The 16,560-nt window shown below is 45.5% G+C and overlaps 1 protein-coding gene and 1 long non-coding RNA gene across 6 annotated transcripts in view; both read right to left on the minus strand.

The window, feature by feature from the left end:
* Positions 1-2,516: 2,516 nt before the first annotated feature.
* Positions 2,517-6,657, minus strand: LOC108274541 (uncharacterized). 2 transcript variants are annotated; one of them, XR_008397892.1, is made up of 3 exons: positions 4,090-6,657; positions 3,412-3,627; positions 2,517-3,249 (listed from the first exon to the last, which is right to left on the minus strand). It is a non-coding gene; the product is annotated as an uncharacterized LOC108274541 (long non-coding RNA). The 2 variants fall into 2 exon arrangements; XR_006983596.2 differs by lacking the exon at positions 4,090-6,657 and having other exon boundaries at positions 3,412-4,078.
* Positions 6,658-11,250: 4,593 nt separating this feature from the next.
* Positions 11,251-16,560, minus strand: part of caprin2 (caprin family member 2) — a 62,818-nt gene continuing 57,508 nt past the window's right edge. For 2 of the 4 annotated variants that reach the window (XM_053686005.1, XM_017486058.3), the window contains exons 15-22: positions 14,765-14,875; positions 14,561-14,650; positions 13,872-13,997; positions 13,597-13,768; positions 13,218-13,403; positions 12,531-12,628; positions 12,381-12,447; positions 11,251-12,295 (exon numbers count right to left, since the gene is read on the minus strand). In XM_053686005.1, coding sequence (XP_053541980.1) covers positions 11,742-12,295; positions 12,381-12,447; positions 12,531-12,628; positions 13,218-13,403; positions 13,597-13,768; positions 13,872-13,997; positions 14,561-14,650; positions 14,765-14,875 — 1,404 coding nt within the window. In that variant the 3' untranslated portion in view covers positions 11,251-11,741. The remainder of the gene's footprint in view (positions 12,296-12,380; positions 12,448-12,530; positions 12,629-13,217; positions 13,404-13,596; positions 13,769-13,871; positions 13,998-14,560; positions 14,651-14,764; positions 14,876-16,560) is intronic. The other 2 variants (XM_017486061.1, XM_017486060.1) reach the window with 2 other exon arrangements.

The following is a 16,560-nucleotide window of genomic DNA, read 5'->3' on the forward strand; positions in this document are numbered from 1 at the left end:
ACTCCAGGATGTGTCCGTGGGTCCGGATTTACACGCCTTACTCCTTAACAGTGGAAATGACTACGTGAAATGAATAACCCTCAACACTTCATACAAAAATAAATAAATAAATCCTTGTTGGTGTGTTCTTTCACTTAACTTCACTTAAATTCAGTTAGATAACAAGTGTGCAAAGTTTCACTAAATTCCTTTTTTTATAAAGGTCCAGATAAACTATCATGATTAAACGGTGAGTGATTCGTGGCTATTAATCGAATAATGACATTTTTGTGGTGGTGCAGTGGGTAGTGTTGCCACCTCATGCCTTTAAACAGCTTTACATACGAAAGAGCATTTCATTCCATAATGGATTTAATTAGTCAAATTAGCTGTAATCAAAACAATCAGTTTTGAAACTGAAAACGATTGCTTAACTGATTTGAGTAAACTTAACATCAGGTTTTAAAGTCCATCTTTTCTATTAGTTTCGCTGTAGTTACTGAGTAATATGCTGAAAGATGAACAACGGATGAATAATGTTGCGTTTGAAGTGAAACGAACACAGAAAATGTCCCTCGGCCTTGAAATTGCGACTCGTCAACTTTGGGTTAGTCTTCTCATCAACCACCAGATCCTTCCCTGTGTACGGAGTGACGTCAAACCAACATGGCCGCTCCCACTGCAAACAGTGTAAAGTCCCCCTCTACTGTTAAATGAGTTTATAGTGGGGTTGGCTTTAGTGCAGTTCATATACACACACATGTTTTGGTTAAATCTATAATATTGACCGTGCTAATAACTGTTTTGAGAAGCTACTCACCAATATTAGTGTTATCACTAACTAATCTATAACACTGACCGTGCTAATCACTGTTTTGAGAAGCTAATCGTCTGCATTAGCGTTATCCCTAACTAATCTATAACACTGACCGTGCTAATCACTGTTTTGAGAAGCTAATCGTCTGCATTAGCGTTATCACTAACTAATCTATAACACTGACCGTGCTAATCACTGTTTTGCGAAGCTAATCATCGACATTAGCGTTATCCCTAACTAATCTATAACACTGACCATGCTAATCACTGTTTTGAGAAGCTAATCGTCTGCATTAGCGTTATCACTAACTAATCTATAACACTGACCGTGCTAATCACTGTTTTGAGAAGCTAATCGTCTGCATTAGCGTTATCCCTAACTAATCTATAACACTGACCGTGCTAATCACTGTTTTGAGAAGCTAATCGTCTGCATTAGCGTTATCACTAACTAATCTATAACACTGACCGTGCTAATCACTGTTTTGAGAAGCTCATCGTCTGCATTAGCGTTATCACTAACTAATCTATAACACTGACCGTGCTAATCACTGTTTTGAGAAGCGAATCGTCTGCATTAGCGTTATCACTAACTAATCTATAACACTGACCGTGCTAATCACTGTTTTGAGAAGCTAATCGTCTGCATTAGCGTTATCACTAACTAATCTATAACACTGACCGTGCTAATCACTGTTTTGAGAAGCGAATCATCTGCATTAGCGTTATCACTAACTAATCTATAACACTGACCGTGCTAATCACTGTTTTGAGAAGCGAATCATCTGCATTAGCGTTATCACTAACTAATCTATAACACTGACCGTGCTAATCACTGTTTTGAGAAGCGAATCATCTGCATTAGCGTTACCATTAGCGTTAGCCAGCTTGTTGATAAGCTTGAATGTTTGAAGTTCACTTTAGTAGAACAGAGCCAGTAGTCACTCAGGCCTGTAACTGTAAAAGTGCTTTTTATGAGCTTTGTGTGCTCTGACAGAGCAAACTAAAGACCCGCTTTTGTGGAAGCAAACCTGTATTTTTCCACCTCTCACGTCAAACTCGCTGAGGTAGGGAAATGATGTCATTACGACCTGCAAATTACTACTTACCACGAACGCATCATAAACCAAGAGTTTTCGGGGGTTAAATATTCAAACGGAGCTGTTTTGTTTCAGAACTAAAGTGTTCTATGTAAGCTCGAAGCCTCGTTATCAGTTCACGTCAACAGTTCAGTTGATTTAACAAATAGTAACGAAGAAATGAAGCTGAACGCCAGTACTGGTGGGTTAGTTGTACTGAAGAAGGATTTATTAGGATCAAGAGAGGGAAAGAAAAAAAATGACAGCAAGCTGCTAAAATCCTCTAGAGCGAGAAATCAAGGTCGTGAGAACAAGAGTGCTGACTGTGGCCAGGCCAAACCTTTCCGTCACAATCACATACGAAGGTCAGGTCCTTCCTGAGAGAGTTTCACACACACTTCATAAAGGTACTTTATGGTGTGGCTCAGGACTAACCCAGCCCCAGAGGGCTTTACATCCTGCATAATAGGAGTGTAACGCAATGCCATTATGTGTCTGCATCAGCTTAGTGCTCACATTATTCAAATCTGTTTTCATATTTGGATTGAAACTAGAAGTGGGCGTGGTCTATCCCAGAAGTTTGTTCCTTATGAACCGTAATACTATGCCCTTGGAAAGACTAGAAAACACAAACACCAAACAGCAATTTGCAGAACTTTATTCACATCCTGAAACAGATGTCTGGTGGAACTTTCTGGAAAGCTTCAACGTAATGTGACCTCGTGCTTGAGTGTTTTTTATTTATTTATTTATTAACTTTTGTTTCTTTGGTTGTTTGTTTTGTCTTATACACCTAGTCTGAAGGTTTCTGGCAAGCTTTCTTAAATAATAATAATAAAAAAAAACAACCCTGAATTCTTCATTTATCTGTATTAGGCTACATTATTCAATATATTTGTGTTTGCTTACACACCTAATACATGCAACAACAACAACAACAACAACAAATCCTCATCGATCCTACTTTTTAACGATAAATATGATAATATGTGTCCTGAAACGTCTCCTACTGGAGATGAGCGTCATCATAGAAACGCTAGATGTTAATATGTCCTATCAGAAATGCTTTAAAAATGGGCTGTGTGTGTGTGTGTGTGTGTGTGTGTGCATGGGTATCCTAGGATAGGGTGGGACGAGATGACAGTCATGTTTCTGGGATTCTTCGGAAACCCACACATTTGAGGAAACCTCTCACATTTGTCACAGCGCCCTGCCTGTTCCCGATGAAAGAACGCCGCTGCGTTAACGTTAGCGTCGGCGAGGAATGTGACGCTGTCGATTCGGAGTAACAGCTGAAGCTTGACGTGGAAATCCCTGCTGAGACAGGCACAGTACCAGCTCAAGCATGACGAGTGGCAGCTATTCAGTGAGCTAACTGTAAATAAATAAATAAATAAATAAATAATCCATCCACACGCACTAACACACACACGTATGAATATACAGTATAGTAGTATTTCAGTTCTCTGAAAGATTTTAACGTGACGTTATTATTATTATTATTATTATTATTATTATTATTATTATTTTAGCTAACCTGTGAAATCTCTAACGTCCTTGCCAGTAAAGACAACTATTTCCAAATGGAGTTTTCTACCTGGCAGAGGGCTAGAGGTGTGCTCAGCTGAAATTACACCCAACCTGCAGTTTATTCTACGTTCTCAGCCGTCAGACAGTTAACTGGCCGTTCGGTCCGAGCGCCAGATGACCGGAGACTGGTTCACCGTCTGTCTTTCGTCTGGATCCTGCAGTTCTGTAAAGGCTCAAGCACGTAAGTCATTGTGGACGTGTAGAAACTCGCAAACCTCAACCGAACGTCCAGCGTCTTCCGAATACACGTGACAGAACCCTGGTTGGACTTCGTTTAGTTTACGTTTCAAAGCCAATCCGAATCAAACTGGTACATGTGGTGAGGATCTGTAAACGCGCGAAGGCACGAATACAAACGGAAAGAGACGCACGACGCTTCTTTAAGAGACGTGACGAGACGATCGTCACGTTTAAATGCGAAAAAAAAGCACTGACTGGATAGAAATATTGGAATGTGGTTGGGTTGCAGGATTTACTTAAAGAGCAGCAGTGGTGTTATGCTCTGCGGTGGTAAACGTCCTATAATCGTCCTATGAAAGACAAAGTGAGTAATGTGCTTACGGTGACAATTAACACGCTTAAAGTGACACACGTTTATCGAGTAGTCAGACTGAGAGCGACACACCCAGACGCTGAGCAGGCTGATGGTGGATTTTCCTGTGGAAGACGTCTGGTCTGTCACGTTCGGGAAACATCACGAGCCGGTGGAAGGATGACAGAGTATGGTGTTGAGCTGTAAATTTGGCACACACACACACACACACACACACACACACTTGTGCACCATTCTTATCTGGAGCAACACCCGCACAATATGGTTGCGTACCCTCACCTGACTGGAACGTTCTTTCCGTTTCCTGTACACACATAAACACATGCTTTAGTGAACTCGTCTAGTAAACACCACAGTCTCCACTCAGTTATTTTGACCTAATCCTTTTACCAGATCCGGGGTTTTTTGGGAATTTAATTGGAAAGGGGGTTGGGGGATCTGTAAAAGAATGCCATACAGCACATGCGATCACATACCGACTGTGTTCACGTTATCAGTCTGTATCTACAATTCACAGTTGTTTTCATTCATGAGCACAGCAGCATTGTGCTATACGTGTGCGGGGGTGTGTGTTGGGGAAACGCAGAGCTTTGCTAAGTGCTCTGTAATAATTGCCCCCTTCTTAACTGCTCTTTGAAGTTTGAAGCTTTGATTCCGACATCAGTCGAAGTCGCAGACCTGATTATGCTCTGCTCCGTGTAATTATACCGAATCGACGTACGTATGTTTATAGTGGCAGCTTGGCGATGCCGGCGTTTGAACTCATGGCGTTCCTATCAGTAGCCCAACGTCTTAACCACCGAGGCAGGGTTTGAACCCCGAACCCCAGAGGTGCAAGGCAACAGTGCTAACCACTACCCCGCGCTGAGAGGAAACCCTGAGCCGTAATGGTCTTTCAGAAACATTAAGGGTTGTAGCCGTCTAATAAACATGGACGCAGCAAGGATTAAAGGTGCAACAGGTCAGAATGTTTATTTCTGACTAGTATCACGAACATAAAATTAAAAATATGTAGAAATTATAATAGCGCAAGTGGCTGGGGGTTGGGGTCGACTTGTTTGGAAGACCGCCTGCAGGTCCGGAGAGCTTGTTTGTGTTTGGGTTGTGTCATTTTCTAGATAGACACTCCCCCGATGACTCCACTCCACCCCCCATTTCGGGGATTGTTTAACCAGTGCGGGTCATGTGGTTCTGGGGGCGGGGCTCGATGGACATGGGTGAGGTTGGGAGTAGGCTCAAAGTGGAAAGAAGTCGTTCAAATCTCATTCACCTCCATCGATTTACCCCTTAGAGACATAATCTTTGACAACTTTTGACAAATCGTACCCGACGCACCTTGAAAAGGTGAAAGTACGTGTTTTACTGTTTGATGGCACTTTTTGTACCGTTTGATGGAGGCGATATATATTCAGTGTCATAAAGAAAGTCTGATAGAAAGCACCGGATACAACGCTGATGTCATTCCCCCATCAGAAGGCTCCGTTTCGGTCCTTCTTGCTAATGTGGACGGTTCGATTTGTGTCTTTCAAAAAGCAGACCGGATGTAACCCGATCCTACAGAAGAGATCTAGACTGAAAGAAAATCCGTAAATGGTCTTCCACCGGCGAGCACCCACGCTCGCACGCTTCCCTCCACCGTCCCCAAAAGGTCCTGCATGGGAAACGCACGCAGGAGACAGTGATGTCATTGGCAGGATCAATATGAGGCTTTAATGTAACGCTGCTTGAACGCACACAGCAAAGAGCTACACACACACACACTCACTCAAAGTGCACTAATCTAACTAAGCACGGTTCCTTCGTATTCGCTCTAGTACTTGTGGGGACATAAACAACATCGAACGTTTTGGGATCAGTACCGAGAACCAAGATCCGTGCTGGTAGACTCTGTGCTGGTTTGTGTTAAAAGCTAGCCGTCAAGCACGTGTCACCCTGTAGAAGAGTATTTCTCGAGAAATACGCATCGACTCCCAGAGAAGCCGCGTGTCTACGCACACGCTGCATTTGGCTTGAGGTCACAACTCCCAATTCCCGACTTCCAACCAGGAAGAACAGACCGCTGAACGCTCGGAGTTCCTAACCGGGAACTCAGGACGTTCCTCCGAGTTCAGCAGGTGACGTCGGATCAACATGGCCGCTCACGGCATCATCAGGGAATCACAGCAGCGCTTCTCACCTTTAAATGAGATACAGTATATATATATACACGACTCTGTCGATAGCATGAATGGTATACACAGAGCGTGCTAGTCAGGGCTGTATGCTAGCCGTCAGCCAGCTTGGAGTTGTTGACATCTGGGGGCAGCGTTTGGCGCCGTCGTCACAAATAATCTCGTGCATGAATGTGGTCTTTCTTTGGATGGGGGCAGGGTGGGTCAGGGAGGGGGGATGCATATTACCTCATTCAGCTTTGTCCAAGTCACGCTCGGGCATCGGGCATGACGAGGCTTTTAAAAATGCACCGGGTCAAAGAGTCCAAGCTGCAGGGCTGAGGACTCTATTGACCATCAGTGCAGACAAAACAACAATGGCTGGCTGTGATTCTACTACATCACATTATTGTTCCCACTCATGCCAGCCCTCATCACAGACTTACTGGCATACACAGACAGAGACAGGCACATGTTTAAAAACAACAACAACAACAACAACAACAACAACAGACCCCCCCCCCCCCAACACACACACAGCCTAGTAATCATGTGACACAAATACAAAAGCTGTGGCTATGAAAGCAAAACAGGCAAATGGCTGTACTACGATACACTGTCGGGTTCGTTAAAGTGTATCGTTTGTATCAAACCCATAAAACATTTCTTTCCTTTACGGAACAAATGCGAGAGTGTTGAAGTGTGAGTGGGTGTCTGGTAAATGTCTGACAAGCTTGTGCAACACACCAGGAGCCTTCTAAGAGGAAGTGTGTCCGATATTTTCACTTCCTTCCCTGGTATTGAAAAAAAAAAACCACCAGAAAAAAAATATATATATATATTTATATATATACACAGTATAAAGTTCAACAATACATTTGGATACAAATGTGCAGAACAGTCGACACTCCAACATGTCCAGAAGGTGATTTCATCAACTCATATGCCCATATGTCATATGGGTTCACAGTTTGTCTGATATTATCAGCTGTGTTTGCATGATACTGAAACCGTTCCCTAAAGCAAACAGGAAAACAGCCTTAGGCCAACCTGCTTCTGTAAAAACAAACCAGCATCTGTTCTCCAACCCACACGCCCACACCCCATCACTACCACTTCCTCAAACGTAGGTGATGCTGAGCCTATTTCAAGGGTCTTAACTCCTCCACAATTCATCTCACACACACCATATGTACACGATACACTGGTGCGCACGTACGTTCAGACACCCATCCGCACCGAGGGTGTGAGAGTTTATTTTAGCCAATCCCCCATGCCGGTATGTCTTTGGGAGGCGGGAAGAAAAAGGAGAACCCGGAAGAAACCCACGCGGGCGGTAAGTCGTGTGAGGTGTCTAAACCTTCTCCAATTCGAGGAAATCTAGGAGCAATCTTTCAGTCGTTTCACACCTATGAGAAAGAAACGGAAGCTTTGTGCTGTTCACGCTAGAACCGCACGGATCCTATGGCAGATCCAAGAACGCTGTGTTTTCACGGGAGCAAATATTAACGCTCACTGGAAAAGGACACTCAATCAAACAAGTGACCGAATTTAATTGACACTTGCGATCATTAAATTACGTACACCCAGGCGTGATTAATGCCAGCCCCGACGAAGATAAACATCACTTATAGAATTCCAGCTATGTGAAGAAGGCTTCAGAAGGTCTGAACGGGTTACAAACCCGTTTCTAAGGCTCTGGGACTCCAGTGAGCCGCAATTATATCCTGACGGAGAAGACTCGGAACGGTGCCGAGTCGTCACAGAAACGGCTGGCCTTCCCAAAACTCCTCGGAGAGCATCGACGACTCGTCGGGGAAGTCAGAGCAGAACTCGTAAAGGTCCTGGTACATCTGGTGTAAAGGAGCACAACATTCCAGCGGTGAAACATGGTGGCGGTGGTGTGATGGACATCACGCCGATGCGGTGTAAGACTTTCAGAACATTGGCTTGTGTGCGTTTGTGCTTTTAAGATAAAGAAATTAAAATAAAGCTTCTTTTAGGAATCACACAATGCATGGGTCAGTAACTCCGCCCACGTGACAGACAGCTGTTTCACTCAAAGCTACATTGTCCGGTGAAGCCCCTCCATCTGAGACACACATACAGAGAGAGAGAGAGAGAGAGAGAGAGAGAGAGAGAGAGAGAGAGAGAGAGAGAGAGAGAGAGCTTTTCTCCTTCTCCTTCTTTTTCTCTGCTACTTCAGCAACGTTTGGCTCGACTAAACACCGGACCGTGGACAGGACGGTCATTTCCCCTAGAACAGAGACCCTCATTCAGGCTGGTGTGATTACAGTGACCTCTCGTCCTGTCTGCTCTGTTGAAGCAGCCTGCACTGGACCGGGTCTCCGGATCATCGCGATGGTACCCCGAAACGTAAAGGAAATAGTCATAAGCATAAGGGGGTTCACGTGGAAGTTTCAGACTCCATCAAAAACGAATCATACACACGTTCCGACACTTTTCTTTTGCGAGCCTGTTGACGTAAAAAAAAAAAAAAAAAAAAACGTCTTCCTTCTGGCCTTTTGCTTCTGCTTTTAAAATGTGCTGTCAGCATGTTACACCCCTCTGGAGTGTGGTTTGTTTGTGTGAACAATCAGGCACGCGCACGAACGCAGACTGAGAGGATAGCCTCCTTTAAGGTGAACACGTGCACACGTTAGCGTCAGGGTGTGTTTAGATTGTAGGGGTAAACATTTAAGGAGATGTAGACAAGTCTGACGCTGGGGTCTTGCGTGAAGTTAATGCTGAGGTTAAAAGCCTGTTGCTTCCGCACACACACACACACACACACACACACGGTGTGAATTCAGTTGATATTGATTTGTAGATTACAATCAAAACACCAGAACTGGATTTACCGGCTTTGACACCTTCATGAGCCAATCGGCAGGTTCCGCCCTTTTTCCAAACACAGATGACGACGGCCTTGTTATTAACTCTTACAGGTGACAGGATTTACTCGGCTTTAGCCCTTCGAGCGAGTCACGTTCGGGAATAATCTAGGAGAAAATGGGACAAAATTGCACGTTTGCTTTTTCGTGTTCGTTTGTTCACAGCTCCAAGGCGAGAACGGCGGCAGAACGACGACCGAGATGACGACGGGGCCTGCGGCTGAACACGTGAGCGTGGAAAACCTAAAACGCTGCACGTTACCGGCTCGTGAGATCGGTCCATTCGATTACAGCGTGCGAAAGGGACAATTTCGACGTTTGACGGTGAGCCCTGTAGGGGCACGGCGCACAAGAACGGATCAAGAACACTGTGCGGAAATCAAGAACAAAAATAATAATAATAATAATAATAATAATAATAATAATCATCACATTCCCCATTTCATCTTGAATAACGTGGAACGAGTTCACACACTCCATACACTATTCACAAAAATGCTAAATGATTTATAGGGTCTAGGAGCTGGGGTGCTCAAAGATAAACTCAGTGATGTGTGTGTGTGTGTGTGTGTGTGTTCAACAGAAGTTCTGGATCGTTAATTCATGATAAACTCATACACTAATAAGAACCAGCAGCCGGTGCCTGAAACACACTCCCAGTCACACTTCCACACCCTGGCTTCTTCCTCTTACACACACACACACACACACACACACACACACACACACACCTTCTAAGGGCTGTGACACATTTAGCCACCAGCAGGCCACTCACATTACACAAGACACACCGAACACAGGCCTGTAATGTAAAAAGGGGCGTGTGGAAGCGTGACGCTCTGACTTACAGGCAACACACTGGGACGTGAACGACAAAAAACAGCCCTGAAGGATGAGTGTGTGCAAGAACGAACAGACAAGGTGAGGTCGTTGTGGAAAAATCGTGAACACGGCCTCGCCCCTCGCCCCTCACACTACTACACTCAAATATTTACAGTTCTCATGGGTGACTGCGGGTAGTGCCACCGCCGCCGCCGCCGCCGCCTCCAGGGTCAACACTAAGCTTGGGTTGGGCTCCAGTGCCACATGGGTTTCCTCCCAAAAACAAAACCACTTGATCCCGGTCAAGGAGGCGGTAGCTCCTGAGACTATTCTTGGAATGCTGGTGAGGCAGGAGGCGAGGCAGGGCACCACACTCTGAGTGAGAGTCACAGCCCTCCACCTGTGAAGAAACACTCGGCTAAACATTTCAGAGTTCCACTTCCCAGTATTACACCCTCACGTCCTGTATACGCAGTAGACCACACGGAGCGTGCAGGTCTGCTGTCAGTTTAACCCGCGTCCGCCTTCTGCTTTCACCAGACCTGAACTTGGTCATTCTGGGTATAAACGTACCTCTGGCACAAGGAAACACCACCAGCCAGTGGTGTCAGTGTGTCATCATCTCATGAACGTCATCTAAACAGATACATTTCTAAAGTTCCTTCACTGAAGATTATGATTTAAATGATGACTCGCTCATTCTCCTCCTCCTCCCAACATGTACTTCCCAAACATAGTGACCCGATTTTGACCCACGAGCATTAAAGCAGAAGAATCTTGACTCTGATCGGGATTGCGTCGGCTGATCGTACTGACCACAGCATGAATCACCATAGTGAAATGGGATGAGAACTACATGATCAACATGAGCATAAGGGTCTTCGCGGGACCTTTGGAGACAAACTACACATTTTTGGTGACTTATTTTTATTATAAAAAAGCTCCTCAGGTCCACCAGGTTAAAAAGGTAGTAAATAATTGGTACAAGTTGTACCAGCTGACTTGGGTTTTATTGCTACAGGAAAAAGATGAAGTGGTTAGTGTTTGATGATGCTGCCCTCTGGTGGAATTATTCACTCATTATTCAACCTGCCCATTTCGAAGTGTTTAAAAAAAATAAATAAATAAAATAAAAAAAAAAAAAAATACACACCCAAATTGATAAACGAGCCTCGTTGCAGTTCATACAGTAGATATTCAGCATCGACACCCAACAGTTTATGGCTTTCAGAACAAACCCGTGTAATCTGATCCTTTTCACGCAAAGCCTAGGAGACTCGGAATTTGAGACCCAGGTCCACGGCTGCACCGGCCGCTTTAACGGGAGGCGACGAAAGGAGCCGCAAAAGAAAGACAGGAAACAGAGATGCTGCACATCATCTTTTATTGAGGCACAAAGAGGGATCATTTGGTTTGTCTGATCAGCATTTCAAGTCATCCACACACACAGCAGCCTTGTGAAGTGCTCAACACGTCCAGTGTTCAGGTAAACGACGTTCGTCATTCATACATGCGATTTAAAGTGCTCAGTAACCAGAAAGAAAAGGCACAGTTAGCAGACATGGCTTCACATGTATGGCTCGAGAGGAAGGAGGGGAAAGAAGGGGAGAGGAGGAGAAGAAAGAAGAAGAAGAAAAAAAAAAGCCAGCATATAAATTAAGGGCATCTGCAAATTGGAAAATCCCAACCGACTTCAACTTCCTTGGAATTAGCTGACAATGTTGCTACATCCACGTAATGCTAGTGTGCAAAAAGGATGAGGGGGGTAATAAAGTGCAATGAGTGATTTAGCAGGCAGGACAACAGATCCAAAGCAGCATCCCAGTGTACGTGCCTGTAGGAGAGCTTTCGAGAAGACTTAATCCGGGTACAGCAAGAAGCCCGAAAAGGTGCTGTACTTCCAGCTGCTTCCATAGATGGCGCCGCGGTGGAGGCGCAGCCAGATATGATCGCCGACACGCAGAGGCAGCAGGGCGTGGTTGCTGGCCGTCTCGTGGTCAGGCGCACCGTCATTGGCGTACGCCGAAGCCACCACCTCATCGTTGCGCATCATGTTGATATAAAGCGGCACGCTGATGGCCAGCTTAAGGATGTGGAAAAAGAAGACGTACGTGCCTGCAGCCGGGCAGGAAAAGTGGCCAGAGGGGGCATCAAACGCGCCACCTAGATTACTGTGGAGCAGGTCGAAGGCAATGGGCTGGTCCAGAGTGCCTGGAGCCAGGTTCGTCGCACGGGCAGCTGAGAAGGCCACACGAAGCTGCGAGTATACGGGCATCATGGTGTGAGGAGGAGGAGGGCCAGTCATGGGTATCCCAGACGGCGTGATGTTGAGAGAGTCACCGTGAGCCGAGTCTATTATATACGTGCCCTCCCGGTCCGGGCTGCTCACCTGGGACGAGTCGCTCCAGCCTGCTACACACACGAGCAAAAATAAATAAATAAAAATTGGACATACAATCCTTCCAAGTATGAAAGTTGAGAAATAAGTAACACGTACCAACTGAGCTGCTCCTCCGAGCCGCCGTCCCTCCGGCACGTTTATGACTCGACTGGTACCCGTTTTCCTAACGGACATTTAAGCGTAAACGGATCGTAAACGTCCGACATGAACTCGATAGCTGAGAGACCGGAGGAAGACGTCCCTTACCTGTGAGGTATAAAGAACCGATCCAGGCTCACGGTGGCTCTGGGCACCGAAGCCTCCTCCCGGGGCGTGTACGTTTACTCTGTGCACCTCATAGCCACCTGCGGAAGTCAGCGGTACACGAGTCAGACTCACAGATGGAAAGAAAAATCTCTCGTATGCATCGTTATCCAACCCAACAGCACTACCGACACCACCAGCTGGTAAGAAAAACTAAACCGGGGAGACTAGACGTGGACCGATACTGGATTTTACCGATATAGATAACCGTGTCGGGAAGGACCTGCCGATAGTCTTTAAAAATTGATACTGAATGAAAACATAGCTGAACTTTATTACGAAAAGAAACCGTACAGACTGAACCATGAAAAAAAAACTGTACTTTCTGTTAATGAAAAATATTAAAATAGAGACATCAAATAATGCGTCAGTGACGGTTTTTATTTCGCCTCTAGAGGCCGCTCTCGTACTCTGACAGCGGATCCTTCTCAGACAGGCGCAACTGGGAAAAACTATCAATAGTTCCAGCCATCGGTTATCAGTACTGATTAAATCGGTCGACCTCTAGTGGAGAAGTAAACAAAGTATATGGAAACACACAGACTGAAGAAAACCACGTAGAGAAGTCCAAAAGCAACACACAAAAACAAACAAAAAAAAAAAAAGAAAAAAGAAAAGGAAAAAAGGTACCTCTGGAAGCCCTGGGTGAGCGGAGTGAGGAGAGAGAGAGTCCTCTTGCACCGTGTGTCATACCTCTGAGTGTACTGCGGGGGTAATAATGCTGGACCAGACTAGACTGAGGAGCAGAATTTGGACCAGGAGATGAATAAACCTGACTGGTAGCACTGATATCACTTTCTGACAGGTATGCGCTCTCTGGAATGGAGGGAGAAAGAAAAGAAGAAAAAAAAAAAAAGAAAGAAAGATGTGGACATGGAAACTATTTTCCTCTCAAAATTAAAAAAAAAATAAATAAAAAATTACCTGGACTAAACAAGACAAAAAGTGTTTAAGACACCAAGGGTCGAGTCAGATCTATGAAATTAGACCCCGGTTTTGGATGCATTACCCATCAGCAGGTCGTCTTGGGGCAGGCTGAGCTCAGGGGGCGTCTGTGTGCTCGCAGTGGAGTGGCTCAGCGTGCTCGCCGCGCTGTAGCTCAGACACACGGATCCTAAAAAACCACTTTCGTCAGTTTTCGGCTCCGAGCTCCGGGTCATAGGAACCTCGCTACTGAACACCTGTACCAAGGACACAGCCTTGACTGTAGCACTCAAGTCATAGATAAATAAATATATAAATAAAACGTGCAGACGTTTAACATGGCACTAATGAGACGCTCACAGAGTGCAGGCTGCTGAAGGACGCGGTGCTGGTCGCAGGTAGCGAGCGTCTGCTGGGGGGAGTGCTGAAGGTCTGCGCCAGAACAGTCGAGGGAACGTCTCCGTTAGAAAGCGGCTGCTTTCCTGCCTGTAAACACACACGCGCACACACACCCATCCTCATCCTCGCTCGACCCAGTCACAGCGACGCAAGCCAATCGTGATCTAAAGAGAGTCAAACTACTGCACAAGTCTCTGAAAGAACCCTACAAATGTACATTCTGTTGATGCATAACATCGCACAGAGGAAGTTCCAGCAGTGTCTAGTGGGGGGGGGGGGGGGGGGGGGGTCGGTTGTCAGGGACCTTAACTCAAGCTCAGAACAGGAATTCCATAGTGCACTCATTTACCTAGACAGGAACGACTCCAAACCACCCCCCTGCCTTTAGAGTCATTTCTCCAGCCATAACACTATTATAATACAGAGTGACTCCACACCTGGATTCCGCCAAGCGAGGACACAAGCATAGGGTAGTGATTGTCTTTAACCGCAGGTCTATCGCTAGAGGATCTTTAATGCATTCTGAGGACATTTTATTGCACAAAACTCCTGATATTTGAGGAAATATCCGTTGAGCAGGCGCCTGGAATAACAGTAGATGGAGGGATAGATAGATGGTGTAAGGTTGAGCACGTGATGTGTACACGGACCTGTTTAGAGTTCTTGTTCTCACGAGGTACAGAGGTGCTGGGCTCTCTGCAGTAGAGAGGTGGAGAGGTGAAGCCCTCATCTTGCTTTGCCTAGAACCAGACAGCAAATCGTTATACAAACCCGAATCGAACCCAAGCGCCATTCTCACCCACAGCAGTCCTACAGTAAACCGTAGGGTCACGGGGCTGGAGCGAGAGGCTTACACGCGGGCCGTCTTCAACGTGCAGCTTCAGGTCGGAGGTGTTCGTGACCTGGTCACCATTGGCCAGAGGGCTTGGGGTATCTCCAGAAGACGGGCCATGAAGAGGAGTCGACTGGTGTGTGAAGGAGAAAGCAGAAACAGAATGCAAAAGACTTGCAGTGAGGGGGGGGGGGGGGGGGGGGGGGGATATTTATATATAGGCAAGAAAAAGTATGTGAACCTTCTGGAATTTCATGGTTTTCTGAATAAATTGGTCTTAAAATGTGATCTGATCATCTAAGGTCAAGGGTATCAACAAATGTGTCTTTAAAAAAAAAACAAAAACAAAAACAAAAAAAAAAAAAAAAAAAAACCCCATTCTGATCCTTCATGTCTTTACTGAGAACAACCAAAAAACCCTCAGTGCTTGTGGGAAAAGTATGTGAACCCTTGAGTTAATGACCTGAAAAAACGAATTGGAGTCAGGTTTCAGCACACCTGGAGTCTGGTTATGAAAATGAGCTTGGGAGGTGTGCACTACAGCTACTTTCACTGATAAAAACCCCCTCAAACTTTTGGAGTTTGCCCTGCCTCACCAAAAAGAGCTTTCAGGTATACACGATCAAGAATAGTTGATTTACATAAAGCTGGCAAGGGTCACAAAGTGACTTCAAAGACTTTAGAAATTCACCAGTCTACAGTCAGGCAAACATTCTACAAATGGAGACACTTTGGGACTGTTGATACTCTACCAAGAAGTGGGTGCACAGTCAAAATGACACCAAGAGCACAACGAAGACTCGTCAATGAGGTAAAGAGACAACCCCGAACGACAGCCGAAGATTTGAAGGCATTGTTGGAACTGGCGAACATCTCTGTTCATGAGTCTACAATACGCAAAACACCGAACAAGCAGGGTATCTACGGCAGGACACCACGAAGGAAGCCACTGCTTACTGAAAAGAACATTGCTGCACGCCTGAAGTTTGCACAAGAGCACGCTGACACTCCACAGCGGTATGGGCAAAATGTTTTGTGGACTAAGATTGAACTATTTGGAAAAACCACACAGCACTACATCTGGCGTAGAAAGGACACGGCATATCATCATGAAAACATCATCCCGACCGTAGAGTACGGTGGAGGAAACGTCATGATTTGGGCCTGCTCTGCTGCATCAGGGCCCGGCCAGCGTGCAGTCACTGAGGGGAGATGAACTCCCGAGTATATCAGACAATTCTTCTGGATAATGTGAGAAAGTCTGTGCGTCAGCTGAAACCGTGTAGAAGTTTGGTGATGCGACAGGACAACGACCCAAAATGCCAGAGCAAGTCCACAACAGAACGGCTTCAGAAAAACAAACTCCGCCTTTCGGAGGGGCGGAGTCAGAGCCCAGACCTCAGCCCAATAGAGATGCTATGGAATGACTTGAAGAGAGCCGTACACATGAGACGTCCGAAGAATACGACCGAGCTAAAGCAGTTCTGCAGGAAGAACGGGATAAAACTCCTCCTGAACGACGTGCAGGTCTGATCCACAGCTGCAGGAAGCGCCTGGTTGAGGTGATTGCTGCCGGGGGGGTCGACCAGTTATTCTAAGGGTTCACTTACTTTTTCACTGCCATTTTGAATGTTGAATGAGTGTGTTCAATAAACACATGAGGGGTCAGAATTTATTTTGTGTTATTATATTAGACACATTATATTTGTCGATACCCCTGACCTAGATGAAGATCAGATCACATTTTATGACAAATTTATGCAGAAAACCATGAAATTCCAAAAGGTTCACATACTTTTTCTTGCCACTGTAAATAAA

This window comes from Ictalurus punctatus, chromosome 14 (genome assembly GCF_001660625.3).
Source record: "Ictalurus punctatus breed USDA103 chromosome 14, Coco_2.0, whole genome shotgun sequence".
NCBI lineage: Eukaryota > Metazoa > Chordata > Actinopteri > Siluriformes > Ictaluridae > Ictalurus > Ictalurus punctatus.